The sequence below is a fragment of the Mesocricetus auratus genome, unplaced genomic scaffold (genome assembly GCF_017639785.1).
Source record: "Mesocricetus auratus isolate SY011 unplaced genomic scaffold, BCM_Maur_2.0 Super-Scaffold_100676, whole genome shotgun sequence".
NCBI classification, from domain to species: domain Eukaryota; kingdom Metazoa; phylum Chordata; class Mammalia; order Rodentia; family Cricetidae; genus Mesocricetus; species Mesocricetus auratus.
The window spans coordinates 146,271,920-146,293,050 of record NW_024429266.1 but is presented as its reverse complement, the minus strand read 5'-3'; the positions used below and the strand labels follow the sequence as shown (position 1 = coordinate 146,293,050).

The following is a 21,131-nucleotide window of genomic DNA, read 5'->3' as shown; positions in this document are numbered from 1 at the left end:
TCATTTCCAGACCGCACTGGAACGTCCAGCTCCTAGACTACAGCTTCTTGTTAGCTAAGTCATTCAGGTTAGGTCAAGGATGATGTCTGCAGGCATCCCTTATTACACTGATCAGTTTTTCATTTTCAACTCATATTTTGGTTAATTTCTTTTTTCTTTGTAGGTACCTATCAAAAAGAGTCTAACAAAGCTACAAATTCTTAAATACCTTCTTTATGAATTGTTATTAATATACAAAAAATTTTTACATTTTTGAAATCAATACTTAAATTTTTACTTGAAAATCATTTCATCCTTCACAAAATTTTTTAAAAAGTGGGAAACCCAAAAATGGCACAAACCCTCCATGTACCATTTACTGTTATGCATTCCTACACAGTCATAGTCCAGTATGACAGATAGTTTATTCTAGGGCCTTCATAGAGATCAAAACCCACAGTTCCTCCAGTTCTTTATACACACTAAGTCAGTATGTGTATAGAACCTGTGAATATTCTCTTCTATACTTTAAATCATCACTTCATTACTCATAAAACATAACGGCATTGTTAGCCACTGTTATACAGAATTGCTTATGGAATGAGAACACTCAAGGAGTCTGGACACATTCAATACAGACATAACTTTCAATATATGCTCTAGATTCACAGCTGGCTGAATCCACAGATGTAGAATCCACAGACTTCAAGGTTCAGCTGCACACAGACTAGAATTTTAAAACATATGCCAGAACTTCTTGCACCTCTAGTATTTTGTTGCTCACTTACCATGAATAAGGACATCTTCTATCACCACAAACTAGTAACAAAGTTAGAAAATCTGACATTTTCCTAAGTTAGTGTCCACATCCTAATTTTATCAGTGTCTTCTTTAGCGTATTCGCTATCAAGCAGGGGATTCAGTCCAGAACAAGGGTCAGTCCTTTCCAACTGTCTTCTGTGTACTTTATTAACACATTTACCTATTGGGCTTGCATACTCCTGAGGAAGAGCCGTGAAGGGGGGTGGCTGTCACAAAAACTGATGGCCATGAAAAACACAGTTCCCAGCCAGTCTTCACATTGAAGTGCTAATCATGGGTCTAGGCAATGCCTTAGCTCAGGTGTCATGTCTTTTTACCTTCTTTTCATCTAAAATAATATTTCCCCAGCTTTTTTATATCTTTTATTAAAATTCACTTTTCTCAACTAATGTAATGTCCCTGTTTGGGATTTGTCTTAAGAGAGTCTACTGCTGTGAAAAATCACCATGATCAAAAGCAACTTGGGGTGTAAAGGTTTATTTCAGCTTATAACTGTCAGGTTATACTCCATCACTAAGGAAAGTCAGGACAGGAATTAAGCAGAGATCAGAGAGGAGCACTGCTTACTGGCTTGCTCCTTATAGCTTGCTCAGCCTGCTTTGTCATACATTCCAGAAACATCAGCCCAAGGATGGTACCATCCACAGTGAATTGAGCCTGCCCACATCAATCAGTAATTAAGACAATAATCTATAGAACTGCCTACAGGCCAAGTTTATGGAGGTATTTCTCAAATAAGATTACCTCTTCCCAGATAGGTCTAGGGTGTGCCAAGTTGACAACACCTAAACAGCAAATTATTTGTGACAGTACCTCCTGACAAATAAACTGAAGTGACACCTTCTAGATGTTTCCTCACAAATTCATGGCATCTTTTTAATACAAATATACATATGCATGTATTTTTTCTAAACAACTCATTAATGATTGATATGGCCAGGCCCAGCATACTGTGGGCAATGCTATCCCTGGACAAGTGGCCTGGGTTGTAGGCAGAACAAGCCAGTAAGCAGTTTTCCTCATGATATCTGCTTCAGCACCTGCCTTAAGGTCCTACTCTGGTTTCCCTCAATGACAGATTGTCACCTGTAAGATGAAATAACACCCCTCCCCAAGTTAGTTTTGTTCACAGTATTTATCTCAGCAACAGAGAAGCAAACTGGAACACAGTAGCATATGATGCTCACATTAGCTTCAACTATGATGCGAATTCTGAGTCCCTGCAAAACTGCTGTACGATTACCTTAAGACTATTTGTTTGTTTGTTTGGTAGAAGTTTTGCTCTATTATCCAGGATGACCTAAAACTCACAATTTTCCTATCTCATTCTGAGCAGTTGAGATTACAGGTATATGGCAATATGCCCAGTTTAGGATTTTCTTTTCTTTTTTTTAAGAACAGTTTAATTTCACAGCACATTTGAGAGAAAAATAAAAGCCTTCACTTATTCCTTCTTTTCCCATATACCTTGTTGCACTCCACTCTCCAGCACCCGCAAAACTGCCTCTCACACCTTCCTGACCTGAATATTCTCCTGCCCACATATGCAGAGTCTCTTATATTATGAACATGCTTCACCAACTATTATATTTCTCTTTTGAGTAATAAACAGTCTTTGGAAAACATTTTAAGACAATTATCCCCTTCCTTCTTAATGCTCCCTACCTAAATAAACCACTATTGTAGTTACTGAAAAATAGATAATCATGAAAAGTCTGGATTAATAAATTTCAGTCTCATGAAAGTTAACAGATCTAACACAAATGACTTTATTAGTCTTTTTATTAGCAGAATAATGGAGCAGTATCATCCATTACTTGCTCTACATTGCCAGAGCCCTGAGCTCCATAGGACAGTGCAAAACAGCTCAGGTCACATTTGCACACAAAACCAGCTGTACTGATGATGAGGATCCTTGACTATAGGGACCCAAACCCCCTTGTTCCATAGAAAACATCATGTCCCCAGGCTAGTAGCACAAACCGCTATTGTTTTCTCACAGGAGATGTTATTTCTACATAAAAGTTGCTGGCGATACAAACACCCATGCAGAAATTAAAACGACTCAGTGCTTCTCTTTACAGAAATGCATACCAATTCAGGCAGCTGATGGCGAACTATCTCAACATTTACCAGTCTGGTGTACGGAAAATCCTGTCCTCCATCCCAGTTTGTAGATGCCTGTATACACATATACATCCACTTCATTCATAGGCCTGTTTATTAGTAATGCATTCAAGATTTCATATTCTTTTTATAACAAGACTCATTTGTTTTTAATTACAAATATACATACATACATACATACATACATGAGAATGTTTTGCCTGCATGTCTATCTGTGTACCATGTGCATGCCTGGTGTCTACAAAGGTAAGAAGAGGGAGTCAGATCACCTGGAAATTCAGTACAGATAATTGTGAGTTACTATGTGCTGAGTATTGAACCTGGGTCCTCTTGAAGAGCAGTAAACGCTCTTTAGCCACTAAGTCATCTCTCCAATCTCATATTTCATATTGTTTTTTAAATCAAAATTCTCTGTATTGTTATCTCTATACCTAAACAGAAAGCAATTCAGGTTGAGTGTACAAAAAAATACTATGCTAAAAATAGAAAATCACTAACCATTAACAACACATTGGTAATGTATCTTTGTAATTTTGAAGTTTCAATACAGAAGGTTTGTGAAATACTAGTATTTTTCTGAGATAAAATCCTAATTTTCAACCAATATTTTACACGGTACCGACTACTTCCGCATTTTACATTCTTTTTTCCCTCAATATATGTTTTTCCCTCACTATATGTTTTTATTTAAATTAGAAACATAAATGCTTCACATGTCAATCTCAGCTCCCTCTCCCACCCCTCCTCACCTGTCCCTCCACCAGCCCTCCTCCAGCCCCCCACTCATTCCCCATATCATTCCCCAGGGAGGGTGAGGGCCCCTCTTTGGGGGAATCTCCAGAGTTTGTCACTTCATCCAGGGCAGGACCTAGGCCCTTCCCCATGTGTCCAGGCTGAGTCAGCATCCCTTGATGTGGAATGGGCTCCCAAAGTTCATTCGTATGCCATGAGTAACACTGATCTACTACCTAAGGACCTAGAGATTTCTGATGCCTCCTCACTTACACTACATTCATGGAGTCTGGATCGGTTCCCTGTTGGCCTCTCAGCCATCAGTCTGGGATTCCAGAGCTCCCCCTTGTACAATCAACAGTCTTATTGGGTTTCACCAGCACGGTGTTGACCCATTTGCTCATCACTCCTCCATCTTTGTCACTGGGTTCTAGGGGATAAGTTCAGTGTTTAGCTGTGAGTATCTGTCTCTGCTTCCATCAGTCACTAAATGAAGGTTCTAGGATGGCATATAAGGTAGTCATCAACCTTATCATAAAGGAGGGGCTATTAATGTAGTCTCTCCACTATTGCTTAGTTTACCAGTTGGTGTTATCATTGTAGATCTTTGGAGATCTCACTAGTGTCAGCTCTCTCCTCAAACCTATAATGACGCCATCTATTATGGTATCTCTCATTGTGCTCTCCTCTATTCTTCCCTCGACTCAACCTTCCTGCTACCCCATGCCTTCTTATCCCCTCCTTTTATCCACCTCTGTTTTTCCTGTTTCCCTCTCCCCTCCTCTGATGATCCCAATATGCTCAGGAGATCTTGGCTCATTCTACTTCTCTGAGGTATCATCTCACTTGGGAACCTCCATTTCCCAGATTCACTGGCACTGGGATTATAGGCTGACACTCCCCTGATCCATATCTAAAATCCAAATATGAGTGAATACATACCATGTTTGTCTTTTTGTGGCTGGGTTACCTCATTCAAGATGGTTTCTTCTAGTGCCATCTATTTGCCTGCAAATTTCAAGATTCCATTGTTTTTTTCCGCTGAGTAGTAGTACTCCATTGTGTAAATGTACCACATTTTCTCTATCCACTCTTCAGCTGTAGGGCATCTAGGTTGCTTCCGGGATCTAGCTATTATATATAACGCTACTATAAACACAGTGGAACAGACATCCTTGTTGTGAATGGGCATCTTTTGGGTATATGCCTAAGAGTGGAATTGCTCGGTCTTGTGGTAGACAGGATCCCATTTTCCTGAGGAATCTCCATACTGATTTACAAAGTGGCATACAAGTTTGCATTCCCACCAACAATGGACAAGTGTTCCCCATTCTCCACATCCCCTCCAGCATAAACTATCATTGGTGTTTTTTATTTTAGCCATTCTGACAAGAGTAAGATGATATCTCAGAGTTGTTTTGATTTGCATTTCCCTAATGGCTAAGGATGTTGAGCACTTTCTTAAGTGTCTCTCAGCCATGTTAGACTCCTCTATTGAAAATTCTCTATTTAGTTAAGTCCCCCACTTTTTAATTGGATCCTTTGGTATTCTGGAGACTTGTTTATTGAGTTCTTTGTAAATTTTGGAGATCAACCCTCTGTCAGGTGTGGCTTTAGTGAATATCTTTTGTCAATCTGTAGGGTGCCTTTTTGTTTTGTTGACTGTGTTCTTTGCCTTACAGAAGCTCCTCAGTTTCAGGAGGTCCCAAGTAATAATTGTTGATCTCAGTGTTTGTTCTACTGGTGTTATGTTCAGGAAGTGGTCTACTGTACCAATCCTTTCAAGGGTACCTCCCAATTCCTCTTCTAACAGGTTCAGTGTGTCTGGATTTATGTTGAGGTATTTGATCCATTTATATTTAAGTTTTGTGCATGGCGATAGACATGGATCTATCTGCAGTCTTCTACATGCCAATATCCAGTTATGCCAGAACCATTTGTTGAAGATGCTATCTTTTTTCCATTGTATAATTTTAGCTTCTTTATAGAAAAGCAGGTGATCATAGGTTTGTGAGTTAATCTCAGGGTATTCAGTTCAATTCCATTGGTCTGCCTATCTATTTTTGTGCCAATACCAAGCTGTTTTCAGGACTATAGCTCTATAATAGAGCTTGAAGTCAGGAATGGTGATGCCTACAGATATTGCTTTGTTGAGCAGGGTTGTCTTGGCTATCCTGGGGTTTTTGTTTTTCCATATAAAGTTGAGACTTGTTCTTTCAAGGTCTGTGAAGAATTGTGCTGGTATTTTGATGGGGATTGCATTGAGTCTGTAGGCTGCTTTTGGCAGGACTGCCATTTTTACTATGTTGATCCTACCTATCCAAGAGCATGGGAGATCTTTCCACCTTCTGGTGTCTTCTTTAATTTCTTTTTTTAAGACTCAAAGTTCTTGTGATACAGGTCTTTCACTTGTTTGGTTAGCATTACCCCAAGGTATTTTATGGTGTTTGTGTCAATTGTAAAGGATGATGTTTCTCTGATTTCTTTGTCTGCCGTTTTATCATCTGTATATAGTAGGGCTAATGATTTTCTTGAGTTGATCTTGAATCCTGCCACTTTGTTGAAGTTGTTTAAGAGTTCCCTGGTAGCCCAGCGGTGGTGGTGCACGTCTTTAATCCCAGCACTCGGGAGGCAGAGGCAGGCGGATCTCTGTGAGTTCAAGGCCAGGATGGACTGACAGCCTCGAAAACAATACAGAGAAACCCTGTCTCGTAAAAACCAAAAAAAAAAAAAAAAAAAGTGTTCCCTGGTAGAGTTTTTAGGGTTACTTATGTAAACTATCATATCATCTGCAAATAGTGAAAGTTTTACCTCTTCCTTTCTAATTTGTAGCCCCTTGATCTCTTTTGTTGTCTTGTTCCTCTAGCTAGAACTTCGAGTACCAAAATTAAATCAAGAACAGATAAGCAATTTAAATACTCCTATACACCTAAGGAAATAGAAGCTGTCATCAAAAGTCTCCCAACCAAAGAAAAGCCTAGGGCCAGATGGCTTTAGTGCAGAATTTTACCAGAAATTCAAAGAACAAGTTATACCAATTCTCCTCAAAGTATTCCATGCAATAGAAGCAAAAGGGTCTTTGCAAAGCTCACTCTTTTTACCAGGCTTCAATAACATTAATACCCAAGCTACACAAAGACACAACTAATAAAGATAACTTCAGACAAATATCCCTCATTAACACTGACGCAAAAATACTCAATAAAATACTGGCAAATCAGATCCAAGAACACATCAGAAAACTCATCCACCATGATCAAGTAGGCTTCATTTCAGGGATGCAAGGATGGTTCAACATATGAAAATCCACCATATAAATATGCTGAGAAACAAAAATCACATGATCATCTCACTAGATGCTGAAAACCTCTTTGACAAAATCCAACACCCCTTCATGATAAAGGTCTTGGAGAGATCTGGGATAATAGGAACATACCTAAACATCATAAAAGCTATATACAGCAAACCAACAGCCAACATCAAACTGAATGGAGAGAAACTCAAGGCAATTCCTCTAAAATCAGGAACAAGGCAAGGCTGTCCCCTCTCCCCATACTCATATTCTTTTCCAATAAAACTATGCCTATTTATGAACTCTCTTTAATATGCATTTTATTGCAACTCATAATGCCACGCTACTTCATTATGCAAATGGACAGAGGAAATAATTCTGAAGTTCCGAACAAGGAAGAAATCACAGGAGGGTGTGCTCCAGGTCCTCCTAAAGATGTGACAAAAGCTAATGAATAAAACTCACCATCAGACTCTGCAGATCACCTAAGCAAGCAATCAGACACAGTCCTGTACAGTATGGCTTTTGAGGGACCTGCTGAGTGGTGTACGATGCTGGTTTCATTGGCATGCTTTTATACTAATGAAAAAAAAATTTAACTAGTAAGGGAAACCAAAAGAAACTGATGTTAGAGGCTAAGAAAAGAAAGAAAATCTGGTCCTACTTTTCATAGCAGACCATTTGCCCTCCACAAGACAGACTGTAGATACCAGAGCTAACGTCTACACCAAAGGCAACTCTTCAAAAATGAAATACTTTACAAGTGTAGCCTAAACTACAGAAAGTATTCCCATTCACTCCCATCCCCAAGCATATTTCACAAGAAGCTAGGCCCAGTCCACATATGGTGTAAAAACAGTAAGGAGGTTTTTCAAAATATGGAACTATCAGACTATTCAGCAATTTTTCTACTGGACGCATGACCAAAGGAAATGAAGCAGAGTGTTGACAAATTGTCTATTCTCCAACTAGTCATAATAGCCAAGAAACTAAAACAATCTAAGAGCCCATCAACTAATGAAAAGATTAATTTTCTTTTCATAGACAAACAATGGAACAAATAGACAAACAATGGAAAACTATTCCTCCATAAAAAATGAAATTCCTTCACTTTGTGATATAGATGGACCTCTACATCATTACATTAAATGAGAAAACACCAGGAAAAAAGCATCAGTACTGCCTGACCTCACTACAATATAGAATATAAATAGCTGACCCATGGAACTTGAAAGAAGAATAGAGGTTACCAGAGCCCAAGGAGGGCAGACAGGTATGGCTGAGCAAGGGAGACTAAAAACATGGGTCAACAAGAGTACGAAGATCTGAGGTGCTAATATAGGGTAATGAATAAGATACAAGTCTGGGAATGGTGAGTTACACATGTAATCCCAGCACTTTACAGATGGAGGCAATGGTGAGTTGGAGGCCAGAGAGGGTTATAGGATGAGTTAAGTCTTATCTGAGCTCCAATACAAAATCATGTCTGAGCAAAATAAAACCACTAGAAAAAAGGATTTTGAGTGCTTCCACTCTAAAGAAATGATGAGTTTGAGAAGATAATGTTCAATCAAATTATATATAATCAGACAAATATAAACAAACAAAAATCAGCACTTCCTCCATTCCTAGTCACTCATCCTACTACGTTCTGTTTTCTCTTTATGGAAATGACATCATCCAAGTATCTTATTTACTACCTAACATCTTATACATGCTGGATCTCTAGAGCTTCATACTCAATAAATGTCAGAAAGAAAGCAAGAAATCAAGCAAGCAAAGCAAGCAAGGGGGGAGGGAGGGAGGGAGGGAGGGAGGGAGGGAGGGAGGGAGGGAGGGAGGGAGGGAGGGAGGGAGGGAGGGAGGGAGGGAGAGACAGAGACAGAGACAGAGACAGAGAGACAGAGAGACAGAGACAGAGAGGCAGAGAGACAGAGAGACAGAGAGACAGAGAGAGGCAAGTATGAACAACACAATCCATAATTATATAATTAAACTGGGTTTTTGGTGCATGCACTCAAATATATCCAGAAGAGCAATGAACTTCATAAACAACCTCACTTTTACATTTTTGAGACAGTTTTGCTGTGCAGTCCCTATTACCTGTAGACTCAGGTTCCTCCTGACTTCTTCACCAGGATTACATATGTGTGCCATCGTGCCTAGACTATGACCTACTTTTCCTGTCCTCAGAACAAATTAAGATAAAAATCGTACTTTAAAAATGAGATAAACAAAAAATTTCTTGTACTTTATTTGAGAGTCAGTGAGAAACTACTAACTTAAATTAATAATAGTCAATGAAATATGTGAACCTTAGCAAAAAATAACTCAGTCTTCTTAGCTGATGGTTTACTTCAAGCCCCTGTGTGGCCTGTTTGGCTTTTTCAAACAGTGCTTTCTTGGGTGTCTTATACATTACTCACTCATTTCTTTCCTTGCTGTTTTTTTAGCTTACTCTATAATATGGAAAAACATTCTAAGACATCCTCCAGAAGTGCTAAACAAGCTGAGGTGTGATCAGAAGGACCATGCATATACTTTCTGGGGAAGTCTGGATTCAGCATTCAGGTCGCCCACTCCAGTGTTAAAGTCCTATAAGACAACCTCTACACCAGTGGTTCTCAACCCGTGGGTCATGACCCCTTTGGGAAGTCAAGTGACCCTTTCACAGGGGTTGCCCAAGACCATCAGAAAACACAGAGGTTTACATTACAATTTATAACAGTAGTAAAACTACAGTTAAGATGTAACAATGAGAATACTTTTATGATCTAGGAGTCATCACAACATGAGGAAATGTATTAAAGGGTCACAGCATTAGGAAGGTTGAGAACCACTGTGCTAGACTGTGGCTTCTTCTTCTTCTTCTTCTTCTTTTTTTTTTTTTTTTTTTTTTTTTTTTTTTGGTTTTTACGAGAAGGGGTTTCTCTGTATTGTTTTGGAGGCTATCGGTCCAGCCTGGCCTCGAACTCACAGAGATCCACCTGCCTCTGCGTCCCGAGTGCTGGGATTAAAGGTGTGCGCCACCACCGCCCAGCCGACTGTGGCTTCTATCTGTAAGTTAAAAAACACTCTACATGACACTTGTTATTACAAACCATAAATAAGCATGAACTTTAGCTATGGAATTTGCTTCTGGTAAGATCATTGTGGTGTATGTCACTTACATAACTGCTTCAATAAACTAACTCCCAATAGGACAAAAGGATACTCCTTTTGTCTCCTATGTGTGCTTTTGTGGGTTAAATTACAGGCTTTGATTACAGTCATTGATGCCTCTCCCCATGACATTAAAACTACCACAGTAATATAAAATACAGTATCCAGGGAGAAGACATCTTAAGTACAGTAAACATACCAAAAATTTTAAATTTAAAATATTTCAAAGAAATTTGACAAAACCAGAATAGATTGTAGGAAGGAAAAAATATAATATAAAAGAAAAATGTATCAGAGATCTCTCACTGATTATCTGAAATGGATAAAAATATAAATATCAAATCCAAAGATCTGAGTAATGGTATAAAAGCCATATGACTTCGAAGAGTTGTCAAGAGGAAGACAATGGGTCTAGGATGATGACACAGACTGTAAAGTACCAGTGTCACAACCATGAGGATATGAGTTTGAGCCAAGCATCCTCCTTCTCACTCACACACACACACACACACACACACACACACACACACACACACACACACACACAAAACACACAAAGTCTAGCATAGTGGTATGCGGCTAATCCCAGAACAAGGAGAGCAGGGGCAGGTGGATCCTTGGAGATCGGGCCAGGCAGCCTAGCGAAACCAATGAGTTCCAGGTTCAGTGAGAGAGTCTATCTCAAAAGGTACACAACAATGGAGAACTACACCAAACTTCAGTCTCTAACCTCCACATGCATGCACATATGTACATACCCAAACCAACAACACAACACACACACACACACACACACACACACACACACACACACAGAAGAGGAGGAGGAGGAGGAGGAGGAGGAGGAGGAGGAGGAGGAGGAGGAGGAGGAGGAGGAGGAGGAGGAGGAGGAGGAGGAGAAGAAGAAGAAGAAGAAGAAGAAGAAGAAGAAGAAGAAGAAGAAGAAGAAGAAGAAGAAGAAGAAGAAGAAGAAGAAGAAGAAGAAGAAGAAGACAACTCATAGGAAGAGATACAGTTTTGACTGCACTGGGAGGATGGAGGGGACCTGTAGAGCATATCATGGGAGAACATACAAGCTAGGAGAGCACATACATGACAAGTCAGAAGGAAAAGTGCAAGGAGAGATAAGGCAAGGGTCTGATGTAGAGTATTCAGACCAGATAAGAAAGTTACTTTATTCTGCAAATAATGAGAAACCACACAGTTCAAATTAATATTAAGGCTAAGAGTGAACTGTATTTAACATTATTAGTTGTCATATGTAAAATGAACTATTCTTGCTTGCCTTGTCCAAGCTGCAAAAGTCATCACAATGCTCTATCTAAAACTGATCGCTGTTTAAAATATAATTTAACACTTGAGAAGTCCAATTATCTCCAAATAAGCTTTTTGTTTAACTACTTGTTTTTCTTTCTTTTTTTTTTTCTTTGTCTGTTGTTTTATTCAAAGCCAAGTGATAGATATGTCCATGGGTAATAAGGTCACTGGGTTAAAAGAGCACTATGACAAATATAACAAGCTAGATTACAGCTACTACAAACCAGAACCCATTAGTCCACCCTGCAGGAAAGTTATCGCTAGAAATGCTCTTCCTGTGTCCTTATCAATGCAGTGCACAAAGTATTTTGCCCTCAGTTCTTTCTCTATGATCCATGCAGTGTTTTTGCCTATCTAACCCCACCAGACACTGGTGGGTCAGTGGCTCTCTGACACCCTGAGATACAGTAGGAGAGTGACAGGAACCTGCAAGATGTCAGAAATAGACTTTGAGCTGCTAAACATTTCAGGGAAAACTTTTCACATGAAAAATAATCTCTAAGGAAAATACATAAAATGCGTTCTTACCACTCAGATAACACTCAAGTTCACAAATGGAAAGAAAGTTGAAAAACCTAACTTGGTTCCTTGTAACTCCTATGTGTCTTAGATAGTGTGGGAATGCAGAAGAATGCTTTGAGAATGAAAATAAAGACTATTAAAATTAAAGTAAAACAAGTACAAAGTGGACCACATAGGATAGGGCCTAAAGCTTATAAAGCTACCCAGAGTTCTTAAAAATAAAGTTCAAGTAGATAAACAGAGTCGGGAGATTTGGTGGTGCACACCTTTAACCCCAGCACTCAGGAGGCAGAGGCAGGCAAATCTCAGTGAGTTCGAAGCCAGGCTGGTCTACAGAATGAGTTCCAGAACAGCTTCCAAAGCAATACAAAGAAACCCCATTGGGGGTGGGGTGGGGGAGGCAGTAGATAAACAGGCAAAAATCAAAACCATTCTAAAAGATTTGGAAATCACACTTATTTCCATTTTACTAGTGCTCCCAGGAAAGTTTTTCCATTAGCAATGCGATGTCAATTTCTTGATTACCAAAAGAAAGTTACATATTTCAAATAAATATGATGGATTTTTTTTTAAAGAAACAATTCTCCAGGTCTCTTACAAAGCAGCTTTTCTCTAGACCAACTATACTACAACATTATCAGCCACGTATGCTAGCTTTAGGAAAACATAGCTTCGAGGGATAGATATTTTTATTACCCAAACTTCTTCTTTGATAATTGCATACATGTATACAATCCATTCCAATTGCTCTCATCCCAGCGCCTAGGCCCCCACCTTTCCATCAGCTATCCTACTAATCTCTTTCCCACATTCATGTCTTTTTGTGTTCCTCTGAATTTAATGAGGGCCTTCTGTGTGGCCTTGAGGTTGAAAAAGGCACTGAAAACTGGTGGGTATGACAAGACATTACAAAACTAAAGACAGCAGTTTTTCCTTTCTCAGAGTCTATCAGTAGCCTACAGTTCAACAGTAGAGGTAGGGTTCCATGAGCCTCATCCCTATTCACAACTGGGTATCCAGTTGTATATGTACTTGTATATGACCAGTACAAGTAATAGCAATTGCTTTCAGGCAGCGACTACACTGCTTGTATCATGTCTAGAGAATGGAATTTAATTGTCCTCCTTCTTCCAGCTCTAACATGCTTTGCATCCACAATGTTTCCTAAGCTTCAAAAGTAGTATTATAAATGATATATAGGGAGCTAAGCCCTCGTCTGTTGTGTATTGTTGTCTTGGGGTATTTTACAAAATCAAGAAGCTAAGAATAAGTGAGACTGTTAAAATTAATCACTTCATTCATTAAAAATCCCAATAGTGCCATAAACTCTTCAATTACTTATTTTCTAAAGCGCTTTAGCATAATAGTCAACTTCTATCAAAGTTCATTAATAAATTTTATTAAGAAATTTAACACTTAAGAGGATTGCCACTCAGAACCGCTCATATTGCTATCGATTTCTAATTTTCAAATTCTTTCCTTCCTGTTACCTGCTGGTATATGTCCATGGCTTGTCATTTCCTCGGCCACCACTATAGGTCACATGAAATCTACAGATTAATATTGGAAGGTCGCATACTGTCTTGACCCAAGCCGGCAAGAAAAACAGTGGGAGAAGCATGTTCAAAGAAGATTCCTGCACACCCCACTCTATCTCATCCTCAACTGCTAGTACAGGTGTAGAAATGGGATAAATTCTAGCTGATTCACTTCTAAATTGAGTTGAATCCCTGAAAAACAAGAAAATATTCTGAAACTTAGGACATTTACTTACTAACAGTTCTCATCATTATTTCTAAACCTCTGTTCTGGATCTTTTCAACAAAAGTGGTCAGAAAACAACTATTAGCTTGGTTTCAGGGGCTATCATTTTCTTGAGAGAAAAGCAAGTCATCACCTTGTCAAACATAAAGGTTGCCTGGGGAATAGAGATTTATGACAGAGTAACAGGGTCACTTTGAAATTATGTTTTAGAGTTAGACTGGGAAAGGCTTCTGAATCTAAAGGAAAAACAAGATGGCAAGAAGCTGTACAGGAGCTTAACACAGAGGGTACTCAAGAAGACCTGGCATTACTATTCTAAGACACATGACTGTACTCAGCAGACAGCTACAATCTACTCAGCCAGTTATTTCCATTTATATGATGGGTTCTTTTGAAGTCTATGGATAAGGTTCAAGGAGATGAAGAAGCCTGGCAATCTAATAAAAGTGTTATACATACATCCAAGCATGCTGGCACATGCCTTAATCCAACACAAAATTCAAGGCAGAGGATTTCAAGTTGAAGGCTCCTGGACTACATAACAACAAACTTTTTTTTTATTGAATGTATACATGTACATTTCACCTGGATTAAAGGCATCACAACTTTCGTCAAATTGTCCTAGGCACCTTACCCAGGAAAACTGCACTTGCTAGAACTTCTGCAGTAATACTCTCTACTCTCTCCTACATTCCATTACAGTCTCCTTTTGCTCCTGCAAAACAGAACTGGAGTTCATAAGATTCATGCAATGCTAAGGGGTTGCTGTGAACATTAACATCTGGGTTACTGCTATAATTGCTAATTCAAAATGTCAGGAATCCAGAAAGTAAACTTTTTATTATGACACACATGCAGAATAGCACATAAATCAAAGGTGTACATTTTGTCAACATTTTTAATGTGGGAATTTAAATTGTTAACGAGCATATAATATATGCCATTAGGAGGGAAGATCAAAAATGAAACCCAGGAACTAGAGGTCTGGCTGTATTCACAGGCTTGCTCTTTTCTGTACCCTTAATGACACCCAAGTGTCTTGTTTCCTGCTGTTCATAGGATGGGGTAGCACAGCTAACTCTCAAAATGGATTAGAAAGATGCTTCAGGATATAAAGGATCTTAAATACAAGTATAATTGTCCGGACTGAAGTTGATTTAAAAGTTGGAACTCATAAACATGGCAGATAACCTTGGGTCAATAAATGTTTCACAAAACATGCAAGGCAGACTCATTTATGTATTCACTAGACAGACAGTCCATCCATCTTTACAGGAACAATGCACAATGTACAAAAAAACCCAGTTATTATTATGCATCGCTTCCTTAACAGGAGGACTTTGAGTTTGTTTTTTCCTTTAAAAAAAATGTTTTTTCTCTAATGGCTGTGACGTTTGATTTCCTCACCTGCCGATCTCTAAACTGTATGTCTGTAAGTTGTAAATTGAAGATTTAAACCATATCAGTTGTTTAAAACAATTACACACAATGCACCTACCTTTGCTCTCACACACTTCCATTGTACGATTACATCAAGGTCCACGTCTCCGCTACTATCTGACCCTTGTTCACTTTCTTCCCTCCCCTCCACCCACCAAACTTTGCCCTTCCTGCCAAAGTTCAGCACTTCCTAGAAAAGTCTCATGCCTGTTTGATATTGTACTTCACTTTAGTCACCAAAGGAAGAATTTACAGGTGCTTGGCCCCATCTATAAGACCATGACCGAAATCTGACCTCCTGTTACAATACATGAACTTCTGCCCTACTGATAAGGCTGGCAGATATAAGTAGGATTTTTCAAATAATCCTTTGGGAATTTATAAGCAGCACAGCCATAAAGGGGGGTGAATGGAAGGTCGGTTTCACTAAAAATAATAAATATTGCCATGTTTATTCAAAGTATGCCTTGTTATGCTCCAGGCCAAAAGTTCAGATAAACACTATTGTAAATGACAAAATATTAGAACTTTTTGTTACTTGTGTTATGATCCTTCCGTTGAACACCAACAGAACTGTTTTCCCCTGTATAAAGCCTTGACATTGAATAGCATGTCCTGAGATGAGAATATTGGATTTGCTTGAGGGTCAAAAGAAGGGTGGTTATCTTTCACCAAAAAAAAAACCTATTTTATATTGTGCTAATAATAAGTGATAAAGCAAAAACAAACCCCACAAGATTGAATAAACATTATACCTGTCCTAAAAGGAATCTTCTTTACTGATAAAGAGGAATACACCTTATTATGATGGTCAATGCAATACACATAGAGACACACACGGGGCCCTATGCCCTATAAATATGTGGAGAACAGATTCACTGAGCTCAATCTCCAATAATAGAAAAATTTGCTGGATGACAGGTATAAAGTAACTAAGAATCAAGAAATTAAAATAAAAGAGAATGAAAAGAGAAAGGCAATGAAATGGGAGTGATGACTGAGGTAGATGAACTACTATGCAGAAAGGATGACAGCCACAACATGCATCAGCATTTGAAAGAAAGGAGGTAAGCAGCAAGAAAAGGGAAAGACCGCTAAAGAGACTGATTCCTACAATATTTCTATGTCTTATAAGACAGATGGCCTGTGAGATTAAGTAGGTAGCATATGCTAGCCACAGAACTAGGACTATGGCAGGAGTCAAGTGTCAAGGATCAAGGATAGAGGGAATACTTAAGGTGACTGCTTTCACTAGGTATGATAAGTGAATAGAGGTAATGGCCTTATGATGAGGTGGGGGGGGAGAATAAGATAAAGTTCAACTATATTCACAAAATCTATAGGTCTAGATATGCAACTCAGGAAAGACCAAGAGTGTGGTGATTAAAACAATCTTTTTATGGCTTCTGGATCACTGAAATTTCAGGAGTCTGTAGGGCAGTGAAGTGTGAGAGACACATCAAGACACTAACTTTCTACTCTCCATAAGGGTGAGTGCAGAGGGTTTCTGGGTTTGCTTGTTGCTGTCATTAGGGGAGGCTGAATCCCGATCCTCCCACAATGCTAAGCACATCCTCTACCACTGAGCCCATGCCCAGTCCCAGCATATGCACCATTTTTTTTGTTTGTTTGTTTTTACGAGACAGGGTTTCTCTGTATTGTTTTGGAGGCTATCGGTCCAGCCTGGCCTCGAACCTCACAGAGATCCGCCTGCCTCTGCCTCCCGAGTGCTGGGATTAAAGGCGTGCGCCACCACCTCCCGGCGCATATGCACCTTTTAACAAAAACAAAAAACAGTAGAGGCACAGGTAGAACCCTGGGACCAGTGAAGGGCACAAAAAAGATGAGCCAACAAACACCAAAGTAGGCAGCAATATCAGAAAGGCTGGCAGAGAGGAAGAAACCATCATGAATAGGAAGAAAATGAGATTAATAAATGAGAGGTAAAAATGATCTGTAAAATCAAAGTCCTGCAGATACACACTCAGAGAGTAGTAAGAGGGAAGAGAAGCACTTTGGATTGATAAGAATGAAGAAATTAAGACAATACTGGAATGTAAGGAACTAGTACTATATAGTTTATGTTCTTTGTCTCCATTCTTCAGTTTCCAAATCCTCTTTTTCTCAAAGCCTAAGATTAATGCTAACTATATTAGAAAATATGGTCATTACAATGAATATTTATGTTGAGTAACATTTTTAAATATTCTTATTAAACTGTGAGGAGCTCCACTTTACCATGAAGTGATGTGCACAGCTGATTTGAACACAGCTTTACATAATGGCAAGATTACAGCCTCAGGTCTATGAACTCAACAGAAGGTTGCATGTGCCCCACCATCGCTTAGCAAAACCGGTCTTGGATTTTATTCAGAGTCCCCATAAGTCTAAAAGAGGAGTGTGTAAATAATAAACATATAGCCCAAAACAAAATGAGTGTTCACCAGCTGTGAATTTCCAAACTGCAGCAACACTGTCAATGGTCTTAACACCTGCACAGGCCAGGAAACAGTGCCTTAGACATTGTTGCAGAGAATCTGTGCATATCAACTATGTCACCATTTCAAATACTAATATGCAGAATCCTATTTCAATTAGATAGTTTTGTAATTTGATCATTTCTAAGTCTGTAGGCTCTGGTTCTCATAAGTTAAGCTTGTATGTTCCTTGTTAATTAAGAAATACATTTTAATTGTCTATTTGTTAATAAGAGTCTAGACCTCCTATACACATGTCTGTACTTCATTGTGTATGCTTCTGAAAATACTAGTGCTGTGTTTATACATCAGCACCTGAAATAATATCATCTAACCATACAACTGCCATTTATTAAACAGCAATCATTTGCCAAGGATAGAGTGGCACTGTCACTAACTAAACTAAGTAGGAAATTATTATCCCATTTCATACATGAGTGTGCTAGGCCACCCTAACACACACACAGCTACAAAAGGTGCAAGTAAATGATTTTACTACTGTTAGAATTCCCACTTGAGGCAAATTTGTTCTGCTTTCATAAAACCGTAACAAAGTTTATAAAAGGCAGCACACAGTGGTAAAACAGTGCTGCCACATTAGTGTCAGCCCAAGATTGTACTTCCATGCTGGCACACTGCAACCCTCACTTACCTAGATATCCACACATATCCTAATCTATTTCATACAGAAGAGACATTAAATGAGTAAACAAACCTGTATACCAATAATGACATTTCCATCAGCATAGTGTCAATGATAAAACACTGAAGACAATGCAAGGGGAATATTGTCATCTTGGAAGGGGGGGAAGGGGGAGGGTTTGAAAACAGTTGGTTTGAGGGGGATGGTTGCTTGTTTGTATGCCAGTTCAGGTTTAAGTTTTTGTTTGTTTTATGGAAGATCAAACATCATGAACTATAACTTTAAAACTGATGGGCCTGGTTACCTCAAAATTAAAGACTTCCATTTCAAGAAACATAAACACAATTTGCAGTACAGAGACAAACTGGAGGGATGTTTACAATATCCTAAACTGTCAATATCAACTACATAGAAGGAATTTCTGAAATTTCTATTTCTAAGGAAAAAAAGCCCCAAATAAAATACTAGTCAAGCTTTAGAAATATGTATGATGTAGTTAATGAGTCTATAGAGAAAAGCACAATTTGTACCAGCAGTCAAAGAAACTCACATGGCTCTGTTCATCAGTACCTCTGCACACAGGCGGATGGCCACAGTAGGAAACAGCCAATTCCTAGGACCCGATTAATACCACAGTAATTCCCTTTTGGAAAATTCCTTTTACTAGTGCTTTATGGAACGAAAAGCAATTGTCAAAAAATACTTTTCATAAGTATTTAAATGTATAAAAAGCAAGTTATTCTAGATATATTAGAAACAAAGAAATTTGAATACATGTAACTATCCTACTCTTTTTGTTTTGTTTTGTTTTTTGCTTTTCGAGACAGGGTTTCTCCATTTAACAACTTTGACTGTCCTGGAACTCAGTCTGTAGGCCCACCTGACCTCAACTCACAGAGATCCATCTGCCTTTGCCTCCCAAGCACTGTGATTAAAGGTGTGTGCCACCGCTGCCTGGCTAACTATCCTCCTACTTATAACCTACCATCTATTGATGGCTGTTTGAGCTGTCATCAGCTATATAGCATTTTACAAGACAAGTATAAATAAGATTCAAGAAGAGCATAAGGAATTAGTTAATACTCATTAAATAAAATTTTGCTTAAAAACAATTGAAAAAAACAATAACAAACCAGAATTTTGGGTTTAAAACATATCTGTATTAGGAAGGTCAGATAAAGACTCACCAGAACAGAATATATGTGCAGACACCGGTACACAGGAGAGAAATCCACCAAGTCTTGAGCCCCAGGTACCTAGAAGTATATAATTACAAAAATATCAAATAAAATTATAATGGGAAAAGCTGCATTAATTTTATTTTTACTACTAAAGCAGTGATTTGTTTTCAAAGCCACCACTATATTCTGAGAGGGAAATTCAAAACAAACAAAAGAAAAATGTTTTCAGGTTGCAGAGATAGCTCAATGCTTGCTGTTCTTTAAGAAGACCTGAGTTCAGTTCCCAGCTCACATAATGTAATTCACAACCACTGTAATTACAGTTACAGGAGATCGAACACCCTCTCCTGGCCTTCATGAGTACCCACAGGTGGCATACACAGAGAGAAACACATACATACACATAAAAATAAACCTCAAAAAAAAAGTCACATTCCAAAGCAAGATACATATCTGTACTGTAATCCTTGAACTAGGGAAGCATTAACATCAAGAGTTCAAGGTCATCTTCAGGTACATGAAATTCAATCTCAAAAATTAGAGAAACAGAGAGGGGGAGCAAGCTAGAGAGAGACGGGGAGGGAGGGAGGGAAGGAGGGAGGGAGGGAGGGAGGGAGGGAGGGAGGGAGGGAGGGAGGGAGGGAGGGAGGGAGGGAGGGAGGGAGGGAGGGAGGGAGGGAGAGAGAGAGAGAGAGAGAGAGAGAGAGAGAGAGAGAGAGAGAGAATTTTTTATTCTAGTCACAAACTGGACTGACAGGATCCAGGTGGCCAAGTACATAAGTAATTACAATACAGATCTAGCTGGTTTTTCCTGTCATGATGGTAACTATGTAAATCACTAGCCAAAAACAGCTGACTCATGGTTACAATGCTGCCTCCCTTTCTTTCATAAAACAAACACTGTCTCTTTTTCAGGCAGAGCTTCTCTAACCAGGACTGTTCTCAAAGGAAAATGGTCTTTGTTCTACAGACCACATTGCACTGGACCCTGGCTGGAACCACCTGTCACTCTACCTTCTGCTCTGTTCCACCAGGCCTACTGTAGGTCTCCAGATTTAAGTGCTAAGGCCTCTTCAAGTAAAATAGCTTCTGTGGGAGCCAAAAGACTCTGTGCCATGGGGTCTCTTATTTCAAGTGACCAGTCACCTCCATATGATGACAGCATGGAAACTTTAAAGAAATTATCTTGCCAGAAAACAAGAGTCTAAAGCTATATAAAACATAACATCAAAAGAAAAAAATTTACAGATTTTAGTTCTTAAACTACCTAAAAACCATGAAATCAAAGGAAATATGCAGAGCAAAAATGGATCTGTAGAGGAAATGAAAATACTTATTTAGAATAACTGTGGTAGCTTATGATATATGTGCCTAATTTTGACCAGCAAATTCAACCACAGCCTTGTTTCACAGGTTCCTCATGCAGTCTGCTTATTTAGGTTCACTTTGTCACACAGCTAGTTTCTCTCAAAAAGAAAACCACTGGAAGCTATTTCTCAGGCAGAACCTTGAACCAAGACTTGTCAGAGCCATCCTTACAGAATAAACAGCAATAATAAGGGGCACTTCCCTAGGGAGCTGGGACAAATAAGCTTACAGGCCCCTTAGCAACTAGGAAAGGCATTTTGTTGCTAATAGATTAGGATTGGTCTCTCTCTACTAATGTTTTTAAA

General features: G+C 38.9%; 1 protein-coding gene across 4 annotated transcripts in view; it reads right to left on the bottom strand.

The window, feature by feature from the left end:
- Positions 1 to 21,131, bottom strand: part of Exoc6b (exocyst complex component 6B) — a 437,176-nt gene that overhangs the window by 233,738 nt on the left and 182,307 nt on the right. For all 4 annotated transcript variants that reach the window (XM_040738232.1, XM_040738230.1, XM_040738231.1 and 1 more), the window contains one exon: positions 19,465 to 19,533. In XM_040738232.1, the coding sequence (XP_040594166.1) occupies positions 19,465 to 19,533 (69 nt within the window). The remainder of the gene's footprint in view (positions 1 to 19,464; positions 19,534 to 21,131) is intronic.